This window comes from Lepus europaeus, chromosome 10, assembly GCF_033115175.1.
Source record: "Lepus europaeus isolate LE1 chromosome 10, mLepTim1.pri, whole genome shotgun sequence".
Classification (NCBI taxonomy): Eukaryota; Metazoa; Chordata; class Mammalia; order Lagomorpha; family Leporidae; genus Lepus; species Lepus europaeus.
In genome coordinates this window covers 121,794,805-121,807,251 of record NC_084836.1, presented here as the reverse complement: position 1 = coordinate 121,807,251, position 12,447 = coordinate 121,794,805, and the positions used below count along the sequence as shown (strand labels likewise).

Here is a 12,447-nt window from a genome sequence, read left to right as displayed (position 1 = left end):
GGAGGAGAGCCGCGGCCACCCGCTCCTCACACGGCCTGCCTTTCAAGAGGTTCCCCACCAAGCTGAACGCTAACAGTCTCAGCTGTTTGGAAACTAATTACAGACGCACCCATCCAGCAACCAGAACTCGGGGTCAACAGAGAACCAGTGGTGCCACCAGGAGGTGAGAGCTCCAGCCTGAAGCAAGAAGCCACTGCCTTGGTCGGAGTGTGTGAACACGTTCTGTGGAGACCACAGCTACCTTCCGGGGCCTCTACCTTCTCAGGGACCCATGATGAAACCAGCCAGTAAACATCCATTTCATGTATCTACACCCAAGTTAACCCCAGCTGTCTGCGTGTATTCTGTGGCAGACAGCCCGCTCCTGCCGCACAGGCAGGCGAGCTGCCCGACAGCAGGTGTCCCCTCCGCGGGGGCGGGCGGCGCAACACACAGGCATCGGGCAGCCGCCACGTGCACGCGCCCGTTTTTCTAAGTACTTTTTTAAGCAATCTTTTCCAAAACCCCAACGCACTGTCCTGACTCCTACCAGACACTCTGGTGGAACAACGCACGGCCTTTCTTCTGGTCACTCCTGAGCGGCAGGCAGGAGCTCCTGTCGCATCCGCTCTTGGGGGGGGGGGGGGGGGCTGCACACCGTGCCTCTCGGGACCGATCGACTGACGTGCCCGCGTGCTCTCCCGCCACTGCTGCTCTCTGCACACACCTGCCTTCCGCGTCCGCTGTGCCCTGTGATGAGCAGATCACAGCAGCGGCAGCACAAGCAAACACGACAAGGGCGGAGGCTGAGGTGCCCTCGCGTGTCCGAGGGGGCGACGAGTGACAACATCGCTGTGCGTTGCTCTGCTTGTTCTGCACTTCTCTGTCACAGAGCTGAAGTTACGTTCAGCTAAGTAAGATGTACTAAATGTATTCAAGAAGTCTTCGTGCTGGGGTTGGTGCTGGCATCCAATATGGGCGCCAGTTCGAGTCCCGGCTGTTCCACTTCCGATCCAGCTCTCTGCTGTGGCCTGGGAAAGCAGTAGAAGACGGCCCAAGTCCTTGGGCCCCTGCACCCACATAGGAGAACCTGGCTCCTGGCTTTGCATCGTTTGGGCGGTAAATCAGCAGATGGGAAACCTTTCTCTCTCTCCCGGTCTGTAACTTTGCCTCTCAAATATAAAATATTTTTTAAAAAGTCTTTTTGCTATTTGAAAATGTAAAGAATAAATAAACTGTGTCACAGTCATAAAAAAAGCAACATTCTTCTTTAGAAACCCAAATATTACTGTAAACTTAAAAAACACCGTCGGGGTGGGTGTCTGAGGCAGCAGCTGGTTCATCGCTGCTTGGGCTGCCACACTGCGTATCGGTACCTGGTTCAAGCCCCAGCCCTGCTCCCAACTCCAGCTTCCTGCCCATGTACACCCTGGGAGACAGCAGGGGAGAGCTCAGGCACCTGGGTCCCTGCCACCCACGGGGGAGGCCCGGATGGGGTTCGCGGCCCAGCCCTGGCTGTTGTGGGCATTTGCGGACTAAGACAATGGAAAGATCTCTCTCCACCTGTCTCTAACTCTGCCTTTCAAATAAAAAGAACATAAACTTTTAAAAAAACTTTCTCAAAAGCACACTTCAGTTGAAATTTTGTTAGTAATTGTCTTTTTAGCCAGAATCTCTTTGTCTTTTAAGTATGAATGTGAGTTGTTCCTTTCTGAGTAGTAACCTGGTTTGTGAAAACCAGTCACGAGGCAGGCTCTGCCTATCAGGGACCTCTGCAGCAAACGCTCACGGAGACGGCGGAGACGGCGGAGACGAGTGCCCAGACACCCCGAGCGCGCTCGGTCAACACTTGACGGACAAATGCCTGGCCTCTCCGGCTGCAGGTGCTGTGCAGTTACACTCTGGACTCTGGTCCCACCCGCCCAAGAGCTGCTGCCCAAAGCTGGCTGGCCCAGGGCCACCACACAGCTACATCAACCCGAGGCAGCAAAATCTGGAAAGCATCCTCACCGACGGCAACACTGCGCAGTCACAGTAACCGGCCGACTCCTCACCAGCGGCAACACTGCGCAGTCACAGTAACCGGCCGACTCCTCACCGACGACAACACTGCGCAGTCACAGTAACCGGCCGACTCCTCACCGACGACAACACTGCGCAGTCACAGTAACCGGCCGACTCCCTACCAGCGCCAACACTGCGCAGTCATAGTAACCGGCCGACTCCCCACCAGCGGCAACACTGCGCAGTCACAGTAACCGGCCGACTCCTCACCAGCGGCAACACTGCGCAGTCACAGTAACCGGCCGACTCCCCACCGACGGCAACACTGCGCAGTCACAGTAACCGGCCGACTCCCCACCGACGGCAACACTGCGCAGTCACAGTAACCGGCCGACTCCTCACCAGCAACACTGCGCAGTCACAGTAACCGGCCGACTCCCCACCAGCAACACTGCCCAGTCACAGTAACCGGCCGACTCCTCACCAGCGGCAACACTGCGCAGTCACAGTAACCGGCCGACTCCTCACCAACGGCAACACTGCGCAGTCACAGTAACCGGCCGACTCCTCACCAGCGGCAACACTGCGCAGTCACAGTAACCGGCCGACTCCTCACCAGCGGCAACACTGCGCAGTCACAGTAACCGGCCGACTCCTCACCAGCGGCAACACTGCGCAGTCACAGTAACCGGCCGACTCCTCACCAGCGGCAACACTGCGCAGTCACAGTAACCGGCCGACTCCTCACCAGCGGCAACACTGCGCAGTCACAGTAACCGGCCGACTCCTCACCGACGGCAACACTGCGCAGTCACAGTAACCGGCCGACTCCCCACCAGGAAGAGCTGCTGATACCCCAGCTCCGGCCTCGGGACGCCACTGCAAGAACTTCATGCTCCCAATGGGACTGCAAACAGTGCTGACAAGGGCTCTGTCAGGACGCACACAGCTCCTAATTCTGTGAACTCCAATTAGAAATGATTCAGACACCAGGAAACCTGTGATGTGTCTTTAATCCATTTTCAATTCCCAGGGTACACTTGGTAAAGTGTATCTGTACCTAAATACTGGTATCTTGGACAACTCGTTCCAGCAGCCCCCCCACACACTCATAGATGTTTGCATTTCTACTCTGCTTGGTACACAGGCAACCAATGTGCATAACTGAACTGCAAATGGAAGCATGCTTGCTACTTTAGTGAAATTAGAATTCAGTGAAGGTTATAAAAATATTAAACTTAATATCGTATTACAGGAAGCGTAAGTATTTTTGATGGGCCCATAATTTTACCACTTCACCTGCCGTATCGGCTGGCAAACATGGTTTGGAATATTAATGGAAAACTCTCTCATTATTAAACTCAGTATTAAAAAAAATTCACAACCACTAATGGCTCACCACAAAGACACTGTCAGAAATTATCTGCCTTCAAAACATCCCCTCCATACAGTTCGAAAAATATATTTAATTTTGCAAAGCTAGAACAAACAGGGAGACCCCCCCACTGCACAAACAATTCATTAATTCAAAGTTCCATTTTCCTCGCATCTGAAATCTCAGGAGGAAAAATCCAATCTCCTCTTCTCCAATCTCCAGTTCAGTGTGCCTACTTTGCTGAGGTCCAGATCTGAATAATTCAAAACCATCCCTAGTAGACGGTCGATCACAAGGAACAAGGGCCAAAGCCAAGGCCCCGGGGCTATTAATGCCAACAGCTGCTGCCCAGCCCACGGGCACACAGCCCGGGAACTCAGATCCTAGATCCTGCAGCCCGGACCCCAGAGCTCTTCTTGGAGAAAGTCCCTGCACCATCACCACCACGTCCTGACAGCGCATGCAGGCTGTGCAGGCCACAGCCTGAACCCTGAGGCGGATGGAAGGCCCCTCGAATGTCAGGTGAGCCTGCAAGGTGGGAGGAGCTCACAGGGTCTAGCTCCAAGGTCGCCGGCTCTCCCTGTCCTCACCCACATCCCTGTGCCTTCGAAGCAGACGCACACCATCATCACCCTCATCCTCCCTCCTCCCCCACCCCCTCTCTCCCTCTTTGTCCCTGCCTCTCTTTAAGAGAATGATCTGGAACCTTCTCTAACAGCCAGCACATCCCGGCGGCTTGGGAAACGGAAGAGACGCACGAGCCACATCCTCTCAGGTACACTGTGACGCTGAGCGTAGGCAGGGCGCAGCCTGCTGGGTTTTAAGTTAATTTGACGGCCACCTTTTTACAGAGTGCTTCAAAATTTACTAGTAGTTTTTCACGATAAAATAAACACATATCATAGAAGAAAAAACATGACATTCCTCTCAAAATTAGGAAACTTCTGGAATTAATTTAGTTCTAGAAGGCAATTCAAACACTACACAATCCGTCTTCTCCAGAAACCAGCTTGTCTGCCAAAACTAGAACAAGGCAACCCTACTCACACCCGTGCTCTGTGAGCAAGCAGCACCTGCCCCACCTCCCAGGTGAGAGAACTAGGACCTGCGACAGCAGCAGACTGGCCAGGGCCAGGCGTCCTGCTCTGGCTTCCCAGCCTCCAGGCTGGCAGTCTCTGAGCACAGCAGCCTTGCATGCAGCTGGGGAGAAAGGAAGCTGGGTGTGGACGCTGCACGGCCCGGCCACTGGCATTCGCCTTCTCCTGGGGACAGGCCCTCTCCCTAAGGACTCTGGGAGCTCCAGGACTCAGCACGATGTCACTGCGCAGCTGCACTTGAGAGGACCTGTGGACAAGGGCGGTGCCTTCTATCCCAGGGCCCCCCATCCTAGGGATGCGAGGACCCCTGGCCACAGGCAGCTTCCCCTCAGGCACTGAGCTAAATGCAGTAAAAACAAAGGCACCTCCTCTCAGCTAGGGGAAGGCCTCCAGACACACAGCTACTGTTCAGGTCCTTTATCCCCAAATTCTACGGTAAGGCGACCTGTGAGTGGGGCCAGCCTCCAGCTCTGCTGACACAACGCCCTGGGCCAAGACGCCCACCACCACGTGGCCCTGAGTGGCCACGGCCTCCTTCCGCACCTTGCCCTCTGCTGTGCACAGGGAAGTCCCAGAACACCACCTTGGTCTTCCCTAAGCAGCCAATGACACAGCAAAGCCAACGTGGAAACAGGAGAGGACTGGAGCTCTCTGACGGCACACACTCGTGTTTACAGGAAGCACACGTGTGCTGCACACCGACCCACCTACAGGGATCTTCCATTCAGAAAGTCAGGCCGCTCCCTCACAGCTGCTGGGAAGAATGCGGACTTCGCTGTTGACAGCTTTGCTCCAGCTCCATTTGGACAAGGAACTCGAGAAGGGAAACAAGCAATTAAACGAGGGACTCAGCCTTCAGCACCCTTGACTGAGAGAAAGCCCTGAAGCCCGATGGAGGGAGAGGGCTGGGGCTCACTGGTGTCCGGGGCCTGCCCCTCCAGAGCACGCATCACGGCCAGGCAACCGTGGCGCCTGCTGGCTTCCTGACCCTCCAGCCACCACACTCCTTCTCCGCAGGTAGCAGAAACGACAGGAGCTCATCTAGGTGTGGCTCCAGCACCCGGAAGCCCCTTGGTCACTGCCGGCTGCCTCCCTCCTGACCTCTCAGAGCCCAGAGCAGTTCATGCAGCCTGAGGGGGAAGCTCGTGGTGGGCAGAGCTGGCGTGGGTGCACCCTAATGAGAGACCAGTGGACGCAGGGAGCAAGACCTGCAGAAATGATCAGATCACGAAACACCTCCCATCTCTCCAAAGAGGTGAATCGTTTTCTTTTAGGTGTCAAACGAACAGCTAAATGCACCACAACCAAACTATCATGGGAAAGGCAGCAGGAACTCATCTAAAATGAGCAGCAGCGTCTAAGGACACAGGCGTCCCTGTGACACCGAGTCACCAAGATTTAGAGGATAAATACAGACTTCCCCAAAGCTCCTGTCTGGCTCCAGGAGTTCTAATGAGCTACACGCTTATTTCATTTTGGGAAGACATTTAAAAACTCCAAGCCATCCTTACACCTCTCCAATTCTGAAATCCAGGCCTGATTGCTCTCCCTGCACCTTTCCGAAGTCCGACTTGGGAAAACACATGGACTCCCAGACCGAACCAGGGGGCTCCGAGGGCTGGGCCACGCGCAGCACCCCAGCTCTCTCAGCCGTGCACGACTGGCGGAGTGCCGGAGCCAGCCCCTGGGAACGGCACACACTTAGCTTACGTGAGGAAACACTCCATGTCACGTTCTTCCACAAAGCAAAAGTTCAGTTAGCGCTTGCTTATCTACCGCTAAAGGGCGGGAGTAAAGACCAAACTCAAGTCAAGGCTGAAGTTACCACTTTAATTTTCCTCTAACTACTGGGGTGCAAAGGCTGTGAGCATTAAAACAAAGAGGCAAACAAAAGATGGACAACAAACGGTGAGTGGACCCACTAAGCTCCTGAACCACGGGTGAGAAAAAGTCCACCCCTGCTTCTGCTCTAGGCCGGCTCTGGGGCCCCGCGGGCCCGCCCTCCACCTCTGGCCTCTGTACCTACCAGACACGTTAATGGAGGCCCCTGCGTCAATGATCCCGCTGTTGGGCCTCACGCAGTACCTGCGCGGTGCCGTCGTCTTCACTTTAAAGCACACGTTCCGGTCTGTCGGGTTGCCAAGCTTCAGGTTGGTGGTGACGACATCGGTGAAGGGCCCTGTGGAGTGAGACACAGGCTGACTGGATCGGCTAGTCTCCGGTCCGGGGAACGCGCGACACGGTCAAGGGGAGATGCGAGAGCCAAAGTCGTCTAACAGGGACAGACGGGAGCGATGGGCTCCGGGTGCTGGCTGGCACTCCTGCACCGTGACCCACACACGGCCCTCACCGACACCCCAACTCCGTGATTCCTGCCGTCTTGCAGATGAGGAAACTGGCACAAGGAGACAGGGACCTGTCCAAGCCTCCATGCCAGTTAGCAGCGGTTAGGCTCCACCCAGTTCTTCCCTTTGCCAAATACTGGTTCCCACAGCGGGGAGCACACACAGGACTCCACTTGGGTCCAGAGTGGCAGTCAAGGGCAGGGGAGACAGAGGCGCAGGGGTCTGTCCATGCAGAGCTGCTGCTGGGCCAGTCATGGGGGCTGTGGGAGAAGCCCCAGGCCCTGCTGGACAAGCCGCACCTGAGACAGCGTGCCCAGCGCTGGAGGCCCAGGCTCCTGGGAGACGGAAACCAAGATCGGTGCCTTCGGGATAGTTTTCATGACTATTATTTATTCATTTCCAACTTTATTAGATTTTTTAATTAAAAAGGTAAAACATGCTTCTTAAAACAAACCAAACAATAAAAGATGCATAAGGAGGAAGTTAATAAGCTTTCTCTAGTTCCCCGAGGTACCCAATATTAATAATAGGGGAGAGTTCTCCACATCAGCTATGCACGCACACACACACACTTGGGCGGGCGGGTTGGGGGAGTGGAGTGACAGCAGTGAGTCCTCTGAGGCCGCCTCCCGTAGACACCTGATCCTGGGCAGGGGGCCGAACTCCGCCCCTCTGACATGTACTCAGTCTCTCTGTGATTCTGCCCTTTAGTCCTTTAGAAGAAAGGGGTGATGTGGAGAGTAAGTGCTGTGCACAGAGAAACAGGTACCCGGCTCATCTGTCCTCCAAGATCCAACAAAGACATCCAAAGCTGTGCCCGGAGAGATCTGCCATGGGACCTGAAGCTCCTGAGACAGGACTGTGCCTCACCCTCCGCAGTACACAGCCACCTGTTGATTAGCTCTAGCAACACGGAACTCCCAGGCTGCTTCTCCCAGAGGGGCTCAGGGTGTGGAAAATCAGTCTGATGTGGGTTTAACTCAACACAAATGAAGAAATCAATAATGGTGGAAAGGAAGAATGGAAAAGGGACTCAATTTAAAAATCAAATAAACTATAGCCAGTTATGCTACAGGCTTATTTATGAAAACACAACTTTGTTCCACAGTGACTGATGTGCATATTAAGGGGACGATCTGAGCATAAAACAATGCTCACGTTTGTTTATGCATTTTATCTGCAGGACACACTAGGTAAATACAGAAAATCGCACCCGGCTGGACGCAGCTGGCAGAGAAGCACACGAAACACACACGCATACACGCTTCCACCACCTCCACACACGCTTCGTGCGCTCAGCCCAGGGGTGAGGGCCCCGTTTGTGGCCACAGCGCCCCACGGCGCGACCGCGGATCTCCCGACGCTCACGTCACAGGCAGACTTTGCATGGTTCACGGAGAAGTATCAGAGCTGCTGCAGCATTTGCCATTGGTCCCAGGTCTCTGCCTCTGTCAGCCACAGGGTCCGAGTGCTGCGCCCCGCCCACAGGCGGCCTGCAGTTGCTGCTGCGCTTGGCTGGACACCTCAGGGATGCACCTCACGTTACAGCACATGGACCACACTGCCAGGTCTCTTACTATACTGGGTTACTTAAGCTGAAAGGTTTTCTCATTCCCTGAGCGACAGCACCTCCAAGAACGAATTGCTTACTTCCCCCAAAAGCATTTCTCTGGGGGCCAGGCTGGAGGCTGCCGAGGTGCCGCTGCGTGCAGCTGGGGAAGGCGGAATCGGCTCCGGCAGCTCACCTACAGACACCAGCACGACCAGTCAGCTCCCTGGGGAGAACTAAATGTTACGTGAGAGCGGCTACTCAGGCCCAGGAGGATCTGCAGCTGCCCTGCGGCTGCCAAGGCACCACCCTTGCATCAGTGTCTTGGCACCAAGGGAGAAACAGGATCCAGGGTGCAGAACGGTGCTGGGGACGGGGGAGGCCACAGCTCCCTGTGCCTCTGCCCCTCCTCTCTCCAATGCCGCAGTCTGACTCACAGCGAGGAGGGGCTCACTTTAGCCAGGGCACAGAAAAGCCATCAGGAGAACTAAACAGTGCTCACTTTCCAGAGTCAGAGGAAGCAGCAGGGGACAGCCGCGCGCACGGACGCCCAGCCCTCACACCCACAGCGTCAGAGGGCGGAGCCCTGGACGCGCGGCCCCAGCTCCAGCAGTCCCATGGCTGGGGCAGGAAGGCGGAGGACAAAGATGCTCACTCAAGGGAGACCTGGAAAGCGATGACCTTCAAACACAAAGCCAGGGCACAAAGGCGACTCCAAGGGCCCTGGCCTCAGCGCTCTCCAGACATGAGCCTGAAGCTCCCATTCCAACCCAGCTCCGCCTCTGGAACAGGGAGCATTGCCCCAAGGTCCTCGGGCACCTCCAAGACCGCCAGGGCTTCTTCTGCTGGACGGAACGGTTCCGTCTCTTCCTCTCCTCTCTGAGGGGCCTCTCCACAGAAATACATCAAATTTTACCCTGAACACCAAGCTGCTGGTGGAAAATCCCCAGGTCCACCTGCGACCCGACAGTCTAAACGGTGCCTCACCTTACAGGAGGCCACAGCAGGTGGCCTGGTTAAAAATGCCAGCAGAGCAGGGTGCAATGAACAGCGCACGCGCCGCCTGCAACACTCAGCCCTGAGCTTCGCACGTTAGGCTCCTTGGGCCGTCCTAGAAGCCGTGGGAGGGACACAGGCCCTCAGGGAAACGCCACCTCCAGGAAGACAGGCCGGCCCTCTGCTCCCCGTGCGGGGCCTTGTCCTCGGGGACTTTTATTGAACATAAATTCTGTTCGACTGCAGTCATTACGGGAGATAAGCCATGCTGGTGCTCTCCTTTGCCTCCGTGTTAATGAATCCAAACACACAAAAGCCTCAGAGCATCACTCAGGTTTTTACTAGTCACTCTCATTGCATAAAACTGCCATTTCCATTACAGGATTATGTAAAAAATGGGGTTTTACGGCACCAGCACGCACATCTCTCACCAATGAATTTAAACACTGCTTATAAAGCACAGAGTCAATTTTACAAATGAAATCGACTTCCAAAGTCAGAATTTTCTCTTGGGAGGGATGAGGACAGTGATTTGTGTCTGTAGATTTGCAACACATCCTTTTAATCATCTTCCTCTCTAATCTCCTATGCCTTACTGCAGGTAATGGCTGCACGGAACTAGAAACCAAGCAATTAAAATGTGAAACAGGAGGGTAAAAAAACGATGCAACACAAACTGGGGAGAAATTAGGAAACCTCTTTAAAACTGTTAGTCTTCTTTTGAACACGGTGAACAGTGTTCGTATGTTCATATTAAATATATATTCACCTGTGAACATCTTTGTGCGTGTGATAAAGACGTCCATTAAACACCCACTACGTGAACATGGATTCCCTGCCCCTTTCTAAAAGGCACCTGATCAAGCTATGCACGAAGCGGACGGTTTCCCCTGCCTTCCCCGCAAGCCCCAGTGCTCGGCACTGTGTCAACTGGGCATTTTAGAGAAGTAAGAAAGCCTCGAGTTGACCTGTTTTAGAAAGCAAATTGTAGCTGAAAGCTGAAAACAGGGAGAGATTTTTTGTTAAAGATTTATTTTATTTATTTGAAAGACAGAGTTACACAGAGAGGTAGAGACAGAGAGAGAGGTCTTCCATCTGCTGGTTCACTCCCCAGATGGCGGCAAAGGCCGGAACTATGCCAATCCGAAGCCAAGAGCCAGGAGCTTCCTCTGGGTCTCCCACACAGGTGCAGGGGCCCAAGGACTAGGGCCATCTTCTACTGCTTTCCCAGGGCATAGCAGAGAGCTGGATCGGAAGTGGAGCAGCCAGGACTTGAACTGCTGCCCACATGGGATGCCGGTACTGCAGGCAGGGCCTTACCTGCTATACCACAGCACCGGCCCTCAGCAGATTTCTTGACACTGAGATCAGGTTTCAGGTGCTGAAAAATCTCATCCAAAACAGATGGATAAGCCCACCAAACAGGAAGTTTTTTCCAGAAAAAGATGCCCAGAACGTCTGTAAGCAGGCTCATGCTCTTCTCTAATCATCCACTGGAGGAGAAGATTACAGCAAAACTCGTTCCTTCGGGAAATGTATCAGCTTTACAAAAAGTAACTGAAGGCTTCACGTCCCACCAACCACAAATGGTCACACGGGGGCGCAGGAGTGCAACCCGTGTGGGCACCGGTTCGAGTCCCAGCCGCTCCACTTCCCACACAGATCCCAGCTAATGGCCTGGGAAAGCAGTGGAGGATGGCCCGAGTGCTTGGGCCCCTGTACCCACGTGGGAGACCTGGAAGAAGCTCCTGGCTCCTGGCTTCAGATCGGCACAGCTCCGGTTGTGGCCACTTGGTGAATGAACCAGTGGATGGAAGATATCTCTTTCCCCTTCCCTCTGTCACTCTGTCTTTCAAATAAATAAGTAAAATCTAAAAATAAAAAAAAATCCTATGAGCACCTCCCAGGAAACTCAAAGCTCAGCCCAGCCTCCTCATCTGCATGCCCAGGCACACGTCCACGCATCTGTTCACCCATTCCCCATCAGAAAATGCCAAATACAACCCAACACCAAATGCCATGGATGCGGAGCAACTGGACCCCTCCCTCAGCAATGGCGAGCACGCACCATGGTAAGCCACTCAGGAAGACAGCGTGGAAGTTTCTTAGAAAACTGAACATACTGCTGCCACACGACGCAGCATTTACTCCAATGAGCTGGAAACACACCCACGTCCACACAGGGACTGGCATGTGGACGCGCTCAGCAGCGTTGGAGCGAGCACAACATCCCCAAGTCTGTGCGTGGGTAAAACAGACTGCGGCACACCCAGACGAGCCACGGAAAGGCCGGGGGGAACCTCAGAAGGCAATGAGAAAAGCCGCAGATTACGTGGGTCCAACCACATGATTTTCTGGAAAAGGCAAAACTATGGAGACAGCGAGATCAGAGGGCTGAACAGGAGGAGTGCGGCGGGCTAGTGCGCAGGCCACTGGGACGACATGGTCTGACGCTGTGATGGTGGCTTTGTGTCATCACACATTTGTCCAAGCCCACAGCACGACCACCGCCAAGAGTGCCCCGATGATGGTGAAACCGTGGGTTCACCCCCAGTGGACCGCCGTGGCGTGGGAGGCTGCCAGCGTGGGAGCGGGGCATAAGCAACCGACATCCTGCTCACCTTGCTATGACCTGAACTGTTCCAATCGTCTTTTCTTAAAAAAAAAAGTATTTGATCTTTCATATTAATTCACTTTTGGTAGCACCACTCCCATATGTTATTAAATGTTATTGAGATTGAAAAAAAAAAATGTGTGTGTGAGAGCGCGCGTGCACACAAGGGAGCAGGGAGAATCGACGTGCTGTTCTCCAGATGACCTCCCTCCCTCCCGAGTCCACGCAGTTCTGCCATCAGACACATATCCTCCTCTGTGTTTGTCTCCTGATGGAGCTACAGGACTCTGAAACCCAAATTCCACATGCTACCACGTAAGCTACACACCAACTGGATGTACCGCCTACCAGGTGCTCGCTCTGCAGTGGGTTTTGCAGTGTGCATAAACAGTTGTATTATTTTATATTCCTGCAAACACACAGTATCTCTCTTCACAACCCTCCAAAAAGTAAGCTTACCTCTGGGAAGGCAATCATCTGTCTCCAGA

General features: G+C 54.1%; 1 protein-coding gene across 1 annotated transcript in view; it reads right to left on the bottom strand.

The window, feature by feature from the left end:
- The window catches only part of VAPB (VAMP associated protein B and C), a 48,926-nt gene that overhangs the window by 14,101 nt on the left and 22,378 nt on the right, over positions 1–12,447 (bottom strand). Inside the window, exon 2 of the mRNA XM_062204407.1 lies at positions 6,482–6,634. Within this exon, the coding sequence (XP_062060391.1) occupies positions 6,482–6,634 (153 nt within the window). The remainder of the gene's footprint in view (positions 1–6,481; positions 6,635–12,447) is intronic.